Raw genomic sequence first — 17,573 nt, forward strand, 5'->3', positions numbered from 1 at the left:
CGAATATAAACGAATCGAACGAAGAAAGTAAATTATTGTAAATTGTTGCTTGTTTTAATAAAAGGACATTTCAGTAATAAAAAAAATTATGTTTTCATTACATTTCTTAGTATTTCGTGGTGCTATACTTTGTTCCTAATTTTGGATGTTTATAAGTATTAAAACCTACATCACTTCAAGTTTGTTTCAAAAAGACGATTTCGCTATTGCAGACAAACAACAGGGAAAACTATCCAAAAATGCACGAAGATGTAGAATTTCAAGCAATGTCGGAGGAGAGCTATTAACAAACACAAAAACAATTTACAAAGCAATTAAGCGTTGGTCGAGTAGCTGTTGCCTACCGAAAATGAGAAAGTTTCCGATGTTCGTCACCTGAGGTGAACTCGAGATAGATGGAGAAGCGCGAAATCGAAGTAAAATTGTTTTTTAAACGAGACGAAAGAAGTTCGTTTTTGCTTCGTCTTACGATTGGGGTTGAAAAGCAAAGTAATTTTGGTATGTGGTATTTGGTTAGCTAAGTGCAAATGAGCGTATATCGCCTGGCTCGAATCGTAGTCCAAAATATTTTACGCAAATGCATGAGTGCATAAATGGCGCGTAATGTCGGATAGCCATAAGCATTAAACTATGGGAGCCACGGATGTCAGGATATCTATTATGTCACATGCACCAAGAAACGATTTGCGCATTTTTCAATACGTAACTAACGTCGGCGTGAGAGCTGGCTATAATACCGTGGCGGCTGAAGTTACCCCACAAGTGGCAGGAGCGCTAAGTACTCAGAGGTGCGAAATAGGCCTCGACTTGCCCAGAGCCGACAACTTGGCCCATAAATCATCTCCTATATCGACCAAGCCGTCTTTTTAATAAGTCCTCTAGCGATGTGTTATTGTCATACACGTTGTATCTACATTAAATAAACCACATTTCGTCATTCTTCTGACAACATACAATGTATGATCGCCTAATTCAATAACTATCCCTCCGGTCGCATGTACGGTGTTCTCAGAACAGTCACCTCGTGAGCGACTGAGTGTATTCAACATTCCCCTGTTTTAATGGTTGCCGATGACATTAAACTTTGCCTCCCCTTTAACTCAATACATAGTACTAAACTTCTTCAGACTGACCTGGAGTACCTGTGTTTATGGTATGCAATCAACGCTATGGTGTTGAATTCAAAAAAAAGGTTGCTTAGTGTAATACGCACCTTTTGGAAAATGTCTGCAATTAAAGACTTGGCAGTTGTTTTCGACTCAAAACTCACGTTTGATATTCATATAGAAGTTTCATTGAGTAAAGCTAGATCCCTTTTAGAGTTTATAAAAAAAAGGTTTAAATAATTCAATGACTCGTACATTACGAAGTGCTTGTATACTTCTTTAGTTACACCAACCCTTGAATGCTCGTCGGTAGTTTCGCTTCCTAGTTATACATTCTGTGTGCATCTCTTGGAGTCTGTTCAACGGAACTTCTTGAAGTTTGCTTTGCGAGGTTTGGAATGGGATCCTGCGCTACCTCTTCCACTCTATATTAATAGATTGGAGCTCATTGACTTGCCTACCCTTGAAAAAAGGCGTGATATTGTGTAACCTTCGGCTTTAAGCTAATAATAAATTTATATATGTTTACCTTCTTTTACCTTTTTTACGCTTTCCACAGAATGTGTTGTAGCCTAAGCCATCTGCACATCATCGGCATCAACACAACACATGACCAAATCATTTAAAAACGGAATAAACAAAGTAAGAGCTAAAATAGCACAACAAGTTCCAAAGGCTCAGATTTATTTCCAGAAATCAAAGCGCGCAGCTAAACTCTTATGTATTTTATTTATTTATTTGAGTATAAACTATAGAGGAGAAGCATTTTGTGCTGAAAATTTTCGATTATCTTTTCATCGCTTGATTTTTCAGCATCAGTATCAGTATGATTACATTGTCATTCTTATTTAACAAAACATCGGAAGGGGCAATGATTGTCGACAATTAGGGCATCGTCTTTAGCCGTTAAGGATTTCACATAATAAGTGCGGAAACGTCTTTTCTATGCATTTTACGAACGTAGCATTTTTCTGATCCTCTACATAACCGCAGCCAAAAACAAAGAGTAAAACAATCATTATTAAAATCGTTGCAGTGGACAACAACAACTACAAATATTTTTACGCTTTTTTACTTTATTTAAAGTAAGTTCTCTTTAAAATAAAGTAACAGACGTAATGAACTATAGACATCTATGTTTTTCGCATTAAATTAAAGGCGCATATTTACATTCACGTTCAAAAGTATACCACATAGAGGTCATAAACCTTCTTGGCCTATGCCATATTCACTGCTTGCACTGGCACTATGGAGACTTTTAAATCTCTGTTTGAAGGTTTACGCAACTCTATAGAAGCATGTTTCAATTGGAGCGCGCATTCAGGATTCGCATTTATTGCCGCCAAATTAAGAGCTTCCTTATCGAACAAAGTGGCCATTGCCTCCAGCAATTCAACGAAACCTATCGACAAAGCTGCGCGGCGTATCCGATTTAATTCTTTGTAAAAATGTTGCATTTTTTCTGGCATTTTTTTAGCATGTCTTAAAACTTTTTGTATATCGGATTGAAGACTCACGCGATTAATCCATACAACGCAGCTCTGAGAATAGGAACGTTTTTCTGCTTTAACTGGAAAAGTGGAACTCTCGTTCGGCATCAGATCCTCAATTAATCCCAACATTTGCATATCGCCCAACCATGGTATCACATTATTGCCAGGCGGTAATATATTTAACATTAGATTAGACTTCTTTTTGCTATCTGCATACGAAAATAAAAATCCGTACCAATTCTCATTGAGAATAACTAAAGCTGCTAGATTTTCTACCTTCAGGACTCCATGCAATAATACGCATACAGATTCTTTTTGGCTTTCACTAGGCATGCTGCAGCTCACAGATGTCTTACTATCAAATTCCTCTGCTTGTGTTGCGTCATCAGAGTCTTTAACGTCTTTCGTGTAGAATTCACGTATTTCTTGTTCTAATTTTTCGTATTCATAATTTGGCTGATTCACATCCAAACGTGGAGTTTTGTCACTAGTTAGTTTAGCTGTATTTGCAGATTTATCGGATGTTCGGCGACTGACTTTTTCACGTTCCACTTTTGGTAGAATCAAGTGTCTACTCAGAGAAGCCGGTGAACCAATATCGGATAAAGACAAGTAACCACAAACTTCCAGCTTTGAAGCTAAGGTTAAAGGCGTTGCATTCTTAGCATTATTTAATGGATAATAAGGTGCAGGCGGTGGCCATATTAAGATTGGACACTCTAAACGAAAATAACCTCCGCATTTCAAAATCACTTCGAACGGTTTAAAATTAGTTTCGCATAGCTTTTCGACCATTTCAAACATGGCAGTGCGCCCCAATTCACTTTTGTGTGTAGGTAAAGTATTTTTTAGCAATTCATTGGAATTGTTTTCATTAGTATCCGAGCTGTCTTTAATAGGTCTTGGCATAAAAAGTTGTCCTTAAATACAATCAAGATATTTAAAACTAAATCAAACAAAAAAATTTGAAAAAAATACCTTTATACCTTTTATACCAGTATAGTCCAACAATTTTTGATATGTTGCTACTGCTCGTGTAAAATAGCCATCACTTTGTATGCCCAAACAAATGAAATTCCACTTAACTATTTTTAAAGGCTTCAACCAATTAAACTCCGCATCAAGTTCTTTACCAATGTAGTTTTGCAGAAAAGTGCGTATCGAACTTTTCCCAAAGCCTAATCCGCAATCAGAAAAAACGACCACTTGACTCTGCGATTGAGTTCCCCAATTCGAAGTTAATATGTTAGACACGGTTTTCATTAAAGTTAATAAACACAATTTATCGCCGTGTTCCGTTTTCTTCATTGTTTGCTTTATTTGATCGTAGTCTCTAGTAAAATCTACTTTTAATTCACAACTACTACCGAACGTGATTAGAGCCACATATTCCAGCTTCGCTGCAGCTCCTAAATGTTCCAAAAATTGCGAAATCCCTTTCAAAGCCAATTGATGGTAAGTTAGAGCGAGTTCTTCACTTCTACCTGCAATTACTCTTTGCATTGATATTGAGATGTCTAAAGCTATTATTGTCGGCATTTTTTTTTTTTTTTTTTTTTTTTTGGGTGTGGATTAACCCACCAAACTTTGGGGCTTATATGTTCAGATAATAAACAGCAATATTTATAAGCAAGAAATGTATATAAAATATAACAAAACAACTGCGACCGTAATAGTTAAAACCGATATGATAAGTGTAAATGTAGATTGTTGAGTTGTTGAAAGTGATGCAAAAAAAGTGTTGCAAACTTTGGGTGAAAAAAACAGGAATGTTATCGAGATAAAACATGATTCAGCGTAGAGAAATTAAAAACAGAACAAATTCGCTTTTCTAATCAAGGAAGTTAGTTCCGTGATATGGACTATCATTTAATTAAGAAAATTTTGCTTTTTTAATATTCTACCAAGAAATCGAATAGATTTACCTGATTAACTTTAATTTCTTTGATAAAGAGCCTAATTTGGCGTTTAGAACCTGTTTTTTTGTTGTTTGTTTTGTATTTGTTTTGCTAGGTTTAAAATGTAAATTAAGATCAACATATGCATCGAAGAAAAGATTAGCTTTTATCCAGAGGTTATTCACCGAAAAGGATAAATCCGCGGATACAAATAAGAAACCGTCTGCATATTAAAAAATATGCGTTTTGTCATCTTGCAGATCGTGCGAACTAGCTGTATACAGATTGAAGACTATGGGGCTCAAGCTTGTATAATACCACCGTACATTTCAACTTTGCCTGTGTCCACTACCAACACATGCTCGAATAAAAACTTTAGTATCCACAGACATATATGAAGAGGAATTGAAAAGTTTAAGAGAATTCTACTTTGCTTAATCAAGTTGACACAGTCATGTGCTTTGCTGATGTCCAGAGAAAACATAACAACCACTTTACCGGCTGTGTTTAAACTAGCTATGAGAAAAGATTGTTCATTACCGCACATATGCGTAGATTTGAGAACGAGCTGGAATAACGTTCGCAGTTTTCAAGAAATCCAATAGTCTCTGCTTAACCATGAGGTTAATAATGTTTATGAATACAGATATTGGCGAAATGTGTCTGAAGTTGCTTAAATAATTTAAGTCGTCACCTGCGTTAGGAGCTGGAATAGGTTTGGTACATCGCAAATCTAAGGGTGTAAAGTTAATAAACCAGCAGTTATTAACTGCAAGCAACGGGAGAGTTAAGCTTCCTCCAGACAGTGCTCTGACCATGTCATACTTAACTCCATCACAGCCTGCAGCGCTAGCTCCCTATTTAGAATGTATAACATACATTAGCTCACGTAATGAGAAGAATGCATTGTTATAAAAGGAATTGAATGTATTGTAATCTGATTGACACTTGCAATATAACTCCTGTAAATATCTAAGTATCCTTTACTATCATAGTCATTCCACAGAGCACAACCATCTAATTTTTGTCTAAAATATCGATGACCGCTGATGTAATTCCAGAAAAAAATCCCGGGGAACACTTACCAAAAATCCGGACGAAAACTATTTAATATATATATTTTTAAAAAGAAGCTTACAACTGTGCGAACAAAAAAATAATTCTCACTCCAAAATGAATTCACTAAAGATTTATATCAATTATTAATACTTTTTATTTTAGTTTGTTTTCAAAAAACTCTTTTCTTATTTCCCTTTTTTTTCTCATTTTTATTATTTGTTTTTTTCTTTAAATTCTCGTTTTTTTCCTTTTTTGCCTAACCCAGGAAAGATACGTCAGAAAAAGTATTTCAACTACCGTTTGCTAAAAGTCATGATGTTTCAAGGGTTGATTGGGAAAGATTGGAGTATTGATTAAAATATTTATTATGTAAGCCTCACGTGTCTCGCTATTGATTGATTGATTTAGAATAAACGATTATGGACAAGACGAAAGTCGCTTAATTTCAGAGCACTCACAAAAGTTTATTTTTTTACCATGGCTGCCAATGCTACCTACTATTCGCTGGGCATATTTAGGATGTACGTATTTATCTGTCAACTTTTGCCAGAGTATGTTACCAAGAAAAGATAAAATTAAGAATCCCATAAAATAAAAAATTTATTTGTAAAAGTTACACCAATTTGTTTACAAAAGTATAATTCATAAAATACGTTTACAAAACATAACAATATTTCATTTATAAAAAATGAGGATATCAAAAATAATGATGGTGATTGGCATTTTATCCGTAACAATTCAATTCAAAAAATATGAAAGTATTATTATTAATATTAGGTCGTCAATGATGAAATTTGCAAAAAAGGCAAGATTTCCTGATAACTTATAAATAGAATATAAGACATTATTTTATTCATCAGAATGTGCGCTCCCATTGTCTGGACACTTTTGGCAGGTTGTTAACGCTAGTGGTATAAAAACCTGGCTGACGAGAGTGTGTGAATTCTGGGAAGCCCAGTTTTCATGAGGAGTCCAGTTATCTAACTTTTTCACTTTCCCGATTTGACTTAAGTGAATTAATATTGTTTGTTTGCTAAAACCAAACTTTAATGATAATTCATTAGCACTTCGCGATGTGTCAGACTCAACAGTGACCTGTAGTACCCTATTATCGGGTCTTGATTCTGGGGGACCGCATGGATCATATAATTTCTAGTAGAGCTCGTATATACAAAGGTAGAACATAAATTTAGAAGCAGGCCATACTTAATAAGCCCATAAAAGTGAAATAAACTATGACAAAGTTAGAAATGACCAAAAGAACATCCCAAGGACCGCTTAACGTGCTCGAACATATGCGCCCAACCATAAATATTATTGACAAAGAACTGAATTCGGAATGCGACTAAGCTTAGAGAAAACATAAGCTGTGGTGCCAACTAATCATTTTCAGCTGTACCCGCGTCCTCCTGTTAATGGAGCTCTGGTGCAGGACTTTGGCGAACTCAGTCAGTGCCAAGATTAGGTCACATGTTTTTTTAGGCTTGGCGTCGGGGTTGTCGAGTTGTTTATAGCCGCGTGGAAAGTCGCGACCTGTATATTACTCAGGAATTGTATAATCGCGACCCCCATGGCGCTATACGAGGGCATAAAATCAGTCTGCTCCCAATATGGAGAGTTGGGTGCCTCCATTTCCGCCAGCTTCTTAAGCAGTTTTATCATAGTTGTTTTTCTTTTTCCTCCTGTATTTACTTAGTAGCCCTTCTACTAAATAGGGGCAGGCATATAATAGGCGTATTAAGTGGGTGCTGCCGTCTACCCGCTTTCTTTTGTACATGCTGCTGGTGAATTTTCCTCCTTTTCCGTGCGGCTCGGTCTCCGCGGCGTCCTCGTTGCAAAAGCCGCACCTCGCAGCACGTCCTCCTTTCGCGAAAATATCGTTTTCAAGTTTGTGCAAACTTCGTCAAATTGAAACTCCAAATTTGGAATTTAACTGCTTGATCAATTGCTTATAACATACTTAGCGCGTAATCACGCGCCGAGTATGCTAAATTGAGTTTATGTTCAATTTCCAATGACAGCTGAGTTCTAAATTTAGTAAGAAAAGGCATTACACTTAATATTTGCTGTTCAATTGAGTTTACACGGCAGAATGGATTGCAAACTTTCGTAACGACGTTTCAAAAATTGCAATATATACTTCGTTTTCATTTCTTTGCTTAAAAGGTTTTAACAATAGTAAAAGTGGGCAGGTGTATCTATACGTGATTAAAGAATAAGAATAATAATAATAATTACAATGTGTTATTATAAATGAAATAACTACTAACAATAATAAGTAGAAATAACTTCTTTAGAATGCAAATAAATAATCACGTGCAAGGTGTAACATAAACAAAAATTGAACTGGTCAAAACGAAGTCTCCAACGAAATCTCCTCCGAACCTTCGACAATGTAAGCAAAAGTTGAACCAATCAAAACGAGCCTACGAAAATATAAACAAAAATTGAACGAATCAAAACGAAGCTTCAGCATGTAAACAAAAATTAAACCAATCAAAATGCAGAATCGACAATGTCAATAGAAGCGTTCTACGGGTTCTACTCTTTACATTGATATTGGAATGTCTAAAACTATTATCGTAGGCATTATGGATTCTTTTTTTTTTTATAAGGGGTAAGTGTGTCCTTTGGCGGAGATAATAAACTCAATAATAACTGCAAAATATTATTAAACATGCCAATGCTAAGTGGAGCTGCCAGTACATGAAAGTGCTTACATTCCACAAACCTTCTTACGGTAATGCCAAATAATTGCAAAAAATAATTTTGCTTATTATAAAAGGATCGAGCTGGCAATGCCAGTTTTTGGACTTGGCTGGCAATTTGCTTAATATTTTTTCACACTCTCTCATTTAATTAATTCTTAAATTGTAATTTTTGCCAAAAAATCTACAAAATAATTTTAAAAACTAGTGAGAAAATGTTGTAAAAATTGTAAATTTTATGAAATCATTTAATTTTTATAAGAATTAGGTGAGTAGCGTGCAAAAATTTGTTTTCAAAATTTGTTTTTTTTCTTTTCGGTGTAAAAGTGTGATTTTTATTCTCTAGTTTTGAGGCACAGAATGTACTCACACATAAAAAATCGCGCTTTGTTTGTGTGCTTATTAAACACAATATTAAGGAACAAAAACGAAGCAAAATACCAATTCCGAAATATTTCCAAAAAGCATTGTGTGGAATCAATTATAAACTCTTGATTGTTAATTTGCTTTACATATTTATTTATTTGCAATTGTGTTTTGTGCATGTTTATTTTGAAGCGCATTTATTGGGTTTTATCGTATTTTTTTCTTTTTTTGGTCTTTTTGAAGGATATCAAGAATGTTAAGTTTTTTGGTTTGTTGTAAGCCTATAAGTTTTGCAATTCCATAAAGGCTTCTGGTCCGAGCTTATTCGAATATAGTCGAAACGCGTGCAATGGGTATTCGTTTGACTACGTTAAAGTTGCGGAAAGGGAGGAAATTTGTAAATAATGCAAACTCATTCGGTAAATTTCAAAAAGTCGGAGATACTTGCGAATGACAAGTGTGAACTTCTCAGTTGTTTACCTGTTGCAACAAACAAAGCCCAGGTGAATGGTAGTAAAAAAGTCGCTTTTCAAAAGTCCATACTTACGATAGTTGTTGGGTGGTAGTAATTTTATAGAAAAGGTACAAACTACATCTGCAACTTTAATATATTAAGACAAGGACTAATTGAAAATAGAAAACAATTTTCATTCAGCTGTTAAGAAGTAAAAGATCTCTAAATAAATCCTCTTCAATCGAATAATGGAATCATTATACGTCTGGAAAATTTCTATTGGCATCAGGCGGCTTAAATAGTTTTTTAACAGCAACGAAGGCGTTTAATCGGTAATAACAAATATTTTGGCGAAAAGTCTTTTAAGGATATAATGGATATAATCGTTCTCGCATCCTAAAAAGCAAACCAAAACATCAAACTTCATTATTTGCATATGTTTTTGCCGAAGTTCACTTAAAGGCAATAATTTCCTGCAATATCATGTAAATGATATCTTTTACATCTAAATCCCCAATACAATCACAGCGTGCACTATACTACTTATTTTTCACCATATCATTGCACTACTGTGTAATGTCGTACTACAAATTTTTCTTTGATCTTGCCCTTGTAAATTTATAAATAAAAACTAATGTCATTTTTCTAATATTTCTGCTTTTATTACACCCAGCTTTGGAGAATTTCAACAAAATCTGAATAATTGGAACATCAGCCAGCAGATAAACATAACATAACATAAATGTAATTAAGAACTAACAAATATTACATGTATAAAATGAATCCCTCCGAACTGACAATGATGTGGATGAATCAATATAATCCCGACCGTATATCACTAGAGGAAGCTACTTCATTTTTCCATCCATCGTCTGTAGATATGACGCATCAACAAACAGTGGTAAGAGCTTGATAGAGCTTGAGTGTTAAAAAACAGCTCAATCTAAAATATCTGTATAGAATTCACTACGAAAATAGGCTCAACGAAATAGTTCAGCATTTACCTTTAATTCAATATTCACGATCATTTTATTTCGTTCACTTTTCATATGATTTCGTGTTTCGTTTGCTTCGTACATTTCATTTGAATTCATATTTAAAGATTAGAAACTTTTGCAAAAAATCTTTTATTTCCAAAATTTGATTTGTCTATTATTTTTCTTGTTTTTCTTTACATATTTCGTTCGATTCAAATTCGGTTCTTCGTTTATTTCAACTGGCTGTTGTTGTTTTTCCACCTAAAAATTCTGTATTATAAATTGAAAATATTTAAAATATCCTTTCCCCAACAATGCCAATGTGCTAAACCTAAAATATGAATACGATAATTGGTAAACTGTGCATAGGACCTAAATCCTGTAATGAGTATAGTTGGGGGGGATTTTAGTGGCCATGCGGCAGCTGCAGCAGCAGCTGTAGCGGCCTCTTCTGCTGCTGCCGCCGCTGCCTTGGGTGTCCAACCCACTACTCTATTGGCTGCGAACACAAATGATATTTACGGTCTGGCCCAAATGGGTGGTTTGCATCAACAACTTCTGCAACAATCGGCAGCCACAGTATTTCAAAACTACACCGCCATAGAAGACGATGACGGCTCCTCTACAGTAACCGGAATTAATAATAGTTTGAATGACGGTAATAACCGTATACAGACACAATTTATTACTAATCACAATCTGCATCAGCAACAACAACAGCAACAGCAGCAACTGGTCTATGACCAAATGGATAACGATGGTTATGAAGACGGTGTTGCCAATCTCACTCCCAAACAGGAAATTATTAATATAGATGATTTTGTTATGATGACAGATTCCAATTCTTATGATGGCGCAGAATTTGTACATCCTGCGAAATCATCCGGTATCGATATAACTCAACCAAATAGTATAGACGAGCATGATTTACTAGAGCCCCTCAGCCAAGAGCATAAGCTTTTATCGGAGGCAGCTGCAGCTGCAAATCGAAATTTATTAATGACAGCTCAAACAGCGTCAGCGTCGCCTTCATCTGCTGGCGGCGGCAGTGGCAATAATAGTTTACGTGCCCAACGTAAGACTCGTAAAATTGAACCTGTTAATCGACCCGGTTTAGTATTGAAAACCCCAATTGCCTACAAGGGTAATATTGATCCGTCAGTTATACCAATTCAAAAAGATGGCATGGGTATGTGTTAATTTTCGTTTTACTTTATAATTTCTGATTTATGTTAAATTACTTAAAAGCGTTTACAAAATATTTACATATATCACATATATTTTAGAAGTTTTTATTGAAGAAAGCATCATACAATTCTGCACATAGAATTTAATAAAAACTTCTAAAAAAAATATCGAGAATTTTTTGTGATAATGTTCACAGAAACTTCGTGAATTTAATGCTTTTTTCGAGCAGCGTAGACTCGTGTGTCTGCACAGTGCAAAATTTCCAAGAGGATTTTTTCAGTCAACTGTTGCAAAACTAGGGAAAAACGTGTATGAGGATTGTCATATCAATCCTTTGCTGATGTTAAGCCAAAAAAAAAATTCATTTTCATCACTTTTTAATGTATGTCCAACCTTTGGTTTCAATTTAGGGCACAATTTAACTTATTTTTTTCTTTTTAATTTTTATTACTTAAGCAAAATATTTCCAAAAGTTAATTTTTTATTACCTTGTCTTTTTACAGCTGTTTGTGAGCGGTGCGGAGCAATAGGTGTTAAGCATACCTTCTATACAAAATCGCGTCGCTTTTGTAGTATGGCATGTGCTCGCGGGGAATTATACTCATTAGTGGTCAATAACAAATCAACAAACCAACAACATCAACATCAAAGAGAAAATATGGAAAGTCTTCTAAATGACCAACAATTACAGTCCGAGCAGCAACAAAAGCAGCAGTCTTCAGATATAGAACTAGCTTTGCGTGTGGCTCATATTAAAAATGCCAACTATCGTTTCCGCATTACCGATCAATCCAAATTAACGCAAGTGAATGGCTATGATGAATCAGGAAACAACAACACAGAAATATCAGAAAACGTTGCAGAGGTCAACAGTGGTAGCAGTCTAGCGAATAATGGTTTAGAATCGACAACAGCTGATGATGGTAGCGGCCTGCAGTTGAGTGCAAATAATCAGCAAGCGCCCAAAGCCGTACGTATGTGTCGAGACGTTATGCCTCAGGAAGAATTGCCACAAATACCAAAATTAGAGCGTCTTCCGACGCCGTGTCCACAATTGGAAAAAATCATTAGCATTCGAAGACGGTTATATGATCCTACGCATTCATTTGATTGGACTCAACGTTTAGCGAGCAAAGATTTCTTTGCGGCACCAGTAACATGCTTCCCTCATGCCCCCGGTTACGATGTGTGGGATAATCTTGGCATCGATATGAAAGTAGAGGTTGAAAATACTGACTGTGATCAAATGGAAGTAATACAACCAGGACAGACTCCACATTCTTTTTGGGTCGCCACCATATTAAATATATATGGTTACAAGGCATTGATGAGATATGAAGGTGAAAACGATTTTAAAATTATTATTACGTTTAGCGAAAAGCAAACAAATTCAAAATTTCAATTTTTAAAATAATTTTTTCCTTTATCACTTCTCAAAAGGTTTTGATGATGACTCTCATGATTTTTGGGTTAATCTCTGCAATGCTGAAGTACATTCTGTTGGTTGGTGTGCTACACGTGGCAAGCCTTTAATACCTCCCCGTACCATCGAAAATAAGTATAAAGATTGGAAAGAATTCCTAGTAAGCCGTTTATCGGGTGCACGTACTTTACCATCCAGTTTCTATAATAAAGTTAACGACAGTATGCAATCGCGTTTTCGTCTCGGCTTAAATCTTGAATGTGTAGATAAAGATCGTATTTCCCAAGTGCGTTTGGCTACTGTAACGAAAATTGTTGGGAAACGTTTGTTTTTGCGTTATTTCGATTCGGATGATGGTTTTTGGTGTCACGAGGATTCTCCTATAATACATCCAGTCGGTTGGGCTACAACGGTCGGCCATAATCTGGCAGCGCCGCAAGATTACTTAGAGAGGATGTTAGGTATGAAATACAAACTAAAGATAAATAGCGACATTACGCGTACATTCTTTTATACTCACTAGTAAACGAAAAAATGCGGCAATTTTCATTGTTTGCTTGTGGTTGTAAAGTCTAGAAAGAAGTCTTTATAAACTTCCAAAACAAATTGTACAAGCCAAAAATATTTCTGTATTTCTCTCTACTCATCTGTAGTTGCAATTTTCAAAATAGTTAAAATTATAACAAAACTAAGGCCTGCTTCAGTTTATTTCATACATATGACGAATTAAATTCAAAATTAGATTTTCTACTTTGAGTATCTCCAAAATATACTTTAAAGTCGATAATAAATATCTCTTATATCTGCCATGGAAGTTTGGAGGTACATTCATTCTCCCAAAACGTTTCTGACACTCGGAAGAAAGCTTCAAATACCGTACAAAGAATTCACATTCTTTACCAGTGTCCAGTCACTTTGCACCGTTTTCCTCATTGCTAATTTTCACATGTATTCTTTGGATGATACTACAAAGCCTGTAGAAGAATGGAAAAAGCTACCCATACTCACGAATTTCTATTTTTAAAAGGATATCAAAGATTCGGGCATAGTCGAATATGGTTTTCTTATTAGTTTTTCCTTTTTCTTTTTTTTTGCGTCTCTATATAGCTGGCCGCGAAGCCATGATTGAAGTGCATGAGGACGATGCGACCATTGAGCTTTTCAAAATGAATTTCACCTTCGAGGAATACTATTTGGATGGCAAAACGAATGGATTTATGGAAGGTATGAAATTAGAAGCTGTGGACCCTTTAAATCTTTCTTCGATATGTGCAGCAACTGTAATGGCAGTTTTGAAATTTGGTTACATGATGATACGCATCGACTCCTACCAACCAGACGCTACAGGTTCGGATTGGTAAGTGATTGGCGCTTTGATATTAAAAGCATCCGCCTTTCTAACATATGTCACCTTTTTATGATTGTCAGGTTTTGTTATCATGAAAAATCACCGAATATATTTCCAGTTGGTTTTTGTGCCTCAAACAGTATTCCTTTAACGCCCCCTAATGGCTATGATATAAATACATTTAGTTGGGAAATATATTTACAAGAAACGGGTAGTGTTCCAGCTGGAGAGCATTTATTTCACCGTGAAGTGCCTAATCATGGGTTTGAGGTAAATATTCTGTGTTCATAAAACTAACAGAACTATATTTGCCCTGAGGTAACCCTTCAACCAACTTAAGTTAACACTTGATTGTTTCGTTGAATGCGTAATATGTTCTACTGCCCTGCGAAATTCATTCTAACACAAGCAATCGCATATAACTGCAATATTCTTTTCATTGATTGCACATTTACGCGTTATTTGGGTCGCGATATCACAAACACTTTTCAAAAGACATTTTATTGTTCATTTATCGCTCAATTATTCTCTGTAGAGTATTAAATAGTTTAGGCTGAATGTTTTTAAAATTCTCATAAAAATGAATGGGGGACACGTCCATTTTCATCCCAAATTTGAATTTTATAAATTTTCGATCAGATTAAATGCCGATATTTACCGTCTGCACCTGACGAGTTCCCTAGAACTATTGGCAATTAATATAGATGACTTGGACATCTCTCAGCTTTTAAGATCATCCTGCAGGAGAGAGGGCCTATTCCAAGGACTATCAAGCACCTCTAATTATTTAATGCTCTCCATTTTTGGAATAACCACGTCCACCACGGGTGCTTCCCAGACGGCCGCATCCAACAGTTAATCTGCTGCGTTCAAAATGTGATTGCAGATGCCACCGAAATTTCCACATGGTACGTCAATGTGCAAGCGATTACATGAAGGACCTCTCTGTATCCGCTTAAGCATGGTACTCGTGACTTTGTCAGTGAGCAACCTTACTCTCGCGGATTCCCTAGGTCTTAACATGCTTTAGAATTATTGGCAAGCGCGTGTTATGTTCACAATTTCATATTTTCGTTTTGGATTTTCCATACTTTTGGGGAAGCCATCCCTATTACTATCCCCAGTATCCCTGTCGCCGGGGAAAAGATCCTTTTATCACAATATCATATATCAATTGCTTGCTACTATATTGAAAAATATAATTAAATCCAAATTTACTTAAATAATATCGGGTACCTATGATTCGCCATAAAATCTCGGAAGGCCACTATAGTTTTTTCTTTTTTTAAAGCTAATTAAGATCGTGTACATTTTTATATAAATAATCCTCTACTTGTATATATTTAAGATGGGCATGAGCCTAGAATGCGCCGATCTCATGGATCCTCGCTTAGTATGCGTTGCTACTGTAGCCCGTGTAGTGGGTCGCTTGCTAAAAATACATTTTGACGGATGGACGGAAGAATATGATCAGTGGTTAGATTGTGAATCGGCCGATATTTATCCAGTGGGTTGGTGTGTATTAGTTAATCACAAACTAGAAGGACCGCCAATGCCTACACAAGCCGTTGCTAAAACGCCCTCTAAACCAAAAACGCAGAAACGACGCAAGAAAAAGAGTAACAGTAACACAACCGCAACAACAGCTCTCTCAACGCAGGCTAAACTCAATATTGAACAAGCAGCACAAGGTACGTATATTTCATGGTCAATTTTGCGATGTATTAGGATCTTAAAGTTCGTATTTCTTTTTTGCACGACAGCAAAAAGTCGCACTATAGCTTTAAAAACAAATCCTCATTTACCGAAACTAAGCATTAAATTGGAATTAAAGCCTGAACATCAAAATCCTGCCTTTTATGAGGACAATAGCATAGGTGTTAACGATGACGATGACGACGTGGCCGATAATTATGAAGAGGATAGCAACAGCGTGCAGTCGAATCAATCGTCAACAGCCCATCTTATAGATACTTCGTCATCGTCAGCATCATTTATCGCGACGCACTCTGGCACAACTACCTCATCATCGTCAACAACATTATTGGTTAATCCCGCTGCTGTTAATAGCGAAAAAGTACGTAAATCGAATAATAGAACGTCGGTAAAGAAATCTCAATCACCTGCCCCGCCTACTGTTAGGCGCAAGGCTAACAGTTATATTGCGGTAAGTGGTAAAATCCAACATAATAGTGCGTATTTCCCATTATCTACAAAGTTACTTAAATGTGAATGCATTAATATGTATGTGCATAAATTTCCTTGCTTCTTCATTCACATTCGTTAACCGATATTTTTAAGTCTTAAAGTTAATTTTAAATTCATTCCGCTCCTCAAAAAAAAAAAGTTTCATAATCTTTACGCACTGTTATTGGCATTTACCATAATTCCCTCATTCCCACGCATCATAACAAATAGATACTCGCATGTCATTGACAACTGTTCTCTTTTTTATATCCATCGTAAAAGGGTAAAAATGTATGGGCCTGTATCTCATTACGATCAAGCGATTTACCAATTTTTTGCTTTCCGAAATTCGTAGAAAACGTTGAGCCTTCCAGTTGGGCCCATACTTGTTTGATACAAAAACATGTTGGGTCGGGAAGGCGCGGCAGAAGATTCGCGGCGTTTTTTGCTCATTGCCTGTCGTATGCAATCGTATAATTTTGATCACACTAAACCCTGTCAAGCCATACCATAGCAAAGTGGTAGTGCATAAGCAATTGGAAAATAGAATATATTGTGTATTTTAGTGGAAAGCAATTAATGACGTTTTCAAAGTGATCAAAAATTTGCGAAAATAGGCAAACGGTTCGCTTTTTCCCACTCTGGAAGCTAAAGTATTAAACATGTGCAAATATTGTCGTTGATAATCTGTCAATTATAGCAAACACCAATCCAACTTAAGCATAAATTATGCTTAAGATTAACAAAAAGTTTATCATATATTTACCCTAAGGTGAGATGGATATGGAAAAAATTTACGAAACAAATATTGGCTTTTGTTTTTCGTCCCAATTTATTCATTTCTATTAAAGACAATAAATTATTTTCAGAATTCCTCAGTAAGTAATAGTAAATATATACCAAGAGTAAGTGACGGCGGGGATACGAGTGCGTCTGCGGATCATATTGGTGAATTGATGCCTGATTCGTGGAATGTTTACGATGTTTCGCAATTCCTACGCGTTAATGACTGCACTGCCCACTGCGATACATTTAGCCGTAACAAAATTGATGGCAAGCGCTTGCTGCAGCTTTCCAAAGACGAGGTTATCACATTGTTGGGCATGAAAGTGGGACCTGCCCTAAAGATCTACGATCTAATACAACAACTCAAGTGTAAAGCCAACCCCAGCAAGTCACGTATGCACAAAGCTAACAAATTCTTATAGTCTTTTTTTAAGATCATTGTTCAAATTTTTTTCCCCAATTTAATTTCATTGGCTTAGGTTGGAAATAGTTTAATAATTAAAATTATAATTTAGTTTTAAGTCATTTAAACGTAGTAAAGGAAAAAATTATGCATTGCCTTTTTATGCATCTGCAACAA

At 35.8% G+C, this 17,573-nt stretch overlaps 2 protein-coding genes across 6 annotated transcripts; one reads left to right on the forward strand and one right to left on the reverse strand.

Moving 5' to 3' along the window:
* Nucleotides 1-1,076: 1,076 nt before the first annotated feature.
* LOC119634107 (integrator complex subunit 14) lies at nt 1,077-4,300 on the reverse strand. Of its 2 annotated transcripts, none has more exons than XM_038028052.1 (4): nt 3,586-4,300; nt 1,636-3,519; nt 1,382-1,563; nt 1,077-1,313 (listed from the first exon to the last, which is right to left on the reverse strand). In XM_038028052.1, the coding sequence occupies exons 1-2, from the start codon at nt 4,136-4,138 to the stop codon at nt 2,324-2,326; spliced, it is 1,749 nt and encodes a 582-aa protein (XP_037883980.1). In that variant the 5' UTR covers nt 4,139-4,300; the 3' UTR covers nt 1,077-1,313; nt 1,382-1,563; nt 1,636-2,323. The 2 variants fall into 2 exon arrangements, with proteins under 2 accessions (XP_037883980.1, XP_037883981.1); XM_038028053.1 differs by having other exon boundaries at nt 1,382-1,568.
* A 4,190-nt stretch (nt 4,301-8,490) lies between these two features.
* On the forward strand, nt 8,491-17,559 carry LOC119633559 (polycomb protein Sfmbt). Of its 4 annotated transcripts, none has more exons than XM_038027168.1 (10): nt 8,491-8,532; nt 9,758-9,985; nt 10,431-11,250; nt 11,753-12,589; nt 12,690-13,133; nt 13,780-14,029; nt 14,101-14,290; nt 15,369-15,711; nt 15,784-16,187; nt 17,077-17,559. In XM_038027168.1, the coding sequence occupies exons 2-10, from the start codon at nt 9,854-9,856 to the stop codon at nt 17,413-17,415; spliced, it is 3,759 nt and encodes a 1,252-aa protein (XP_037883096.1). In that variant the 5' UTR covers nt 8,491-8,532; nt 9,758-9,853; the 3' UTR covers nt 17,416-17,559. The 4 variants fall into 4 exon arrangements, with proteins under 4 accessions (XP_037883096.1, XP_037883098.1, XP_037883099.1 ...); XM_038027170.1 differs by having other exon boundaries at nt 15,784-16,097; XM_038027169.1 differs by lacking the exon at nt 8,491-8,532 and adding an exon at nt 8,943-9,133.
* The last annotated feature ends 14 nt before the right edge of the window (nt 17,560-17,573 follow it).

This window comes from Glossina fuscipes, unplaced genomic scaffold (genome assembly GCF_014805625.2).
Source record: "Glossina fuscipes isolate IAEA_lab_2018 unplaced genomic scaffold, Yale_Gfus_2 2, whole genome shotgun sequence".
Classification (NCBI taxonomy): Eukaryota; Metazoa; Arthropoda; class Insecta; order Diptera; family Glossinidae; genus Glossina; species Glossina fuscipes.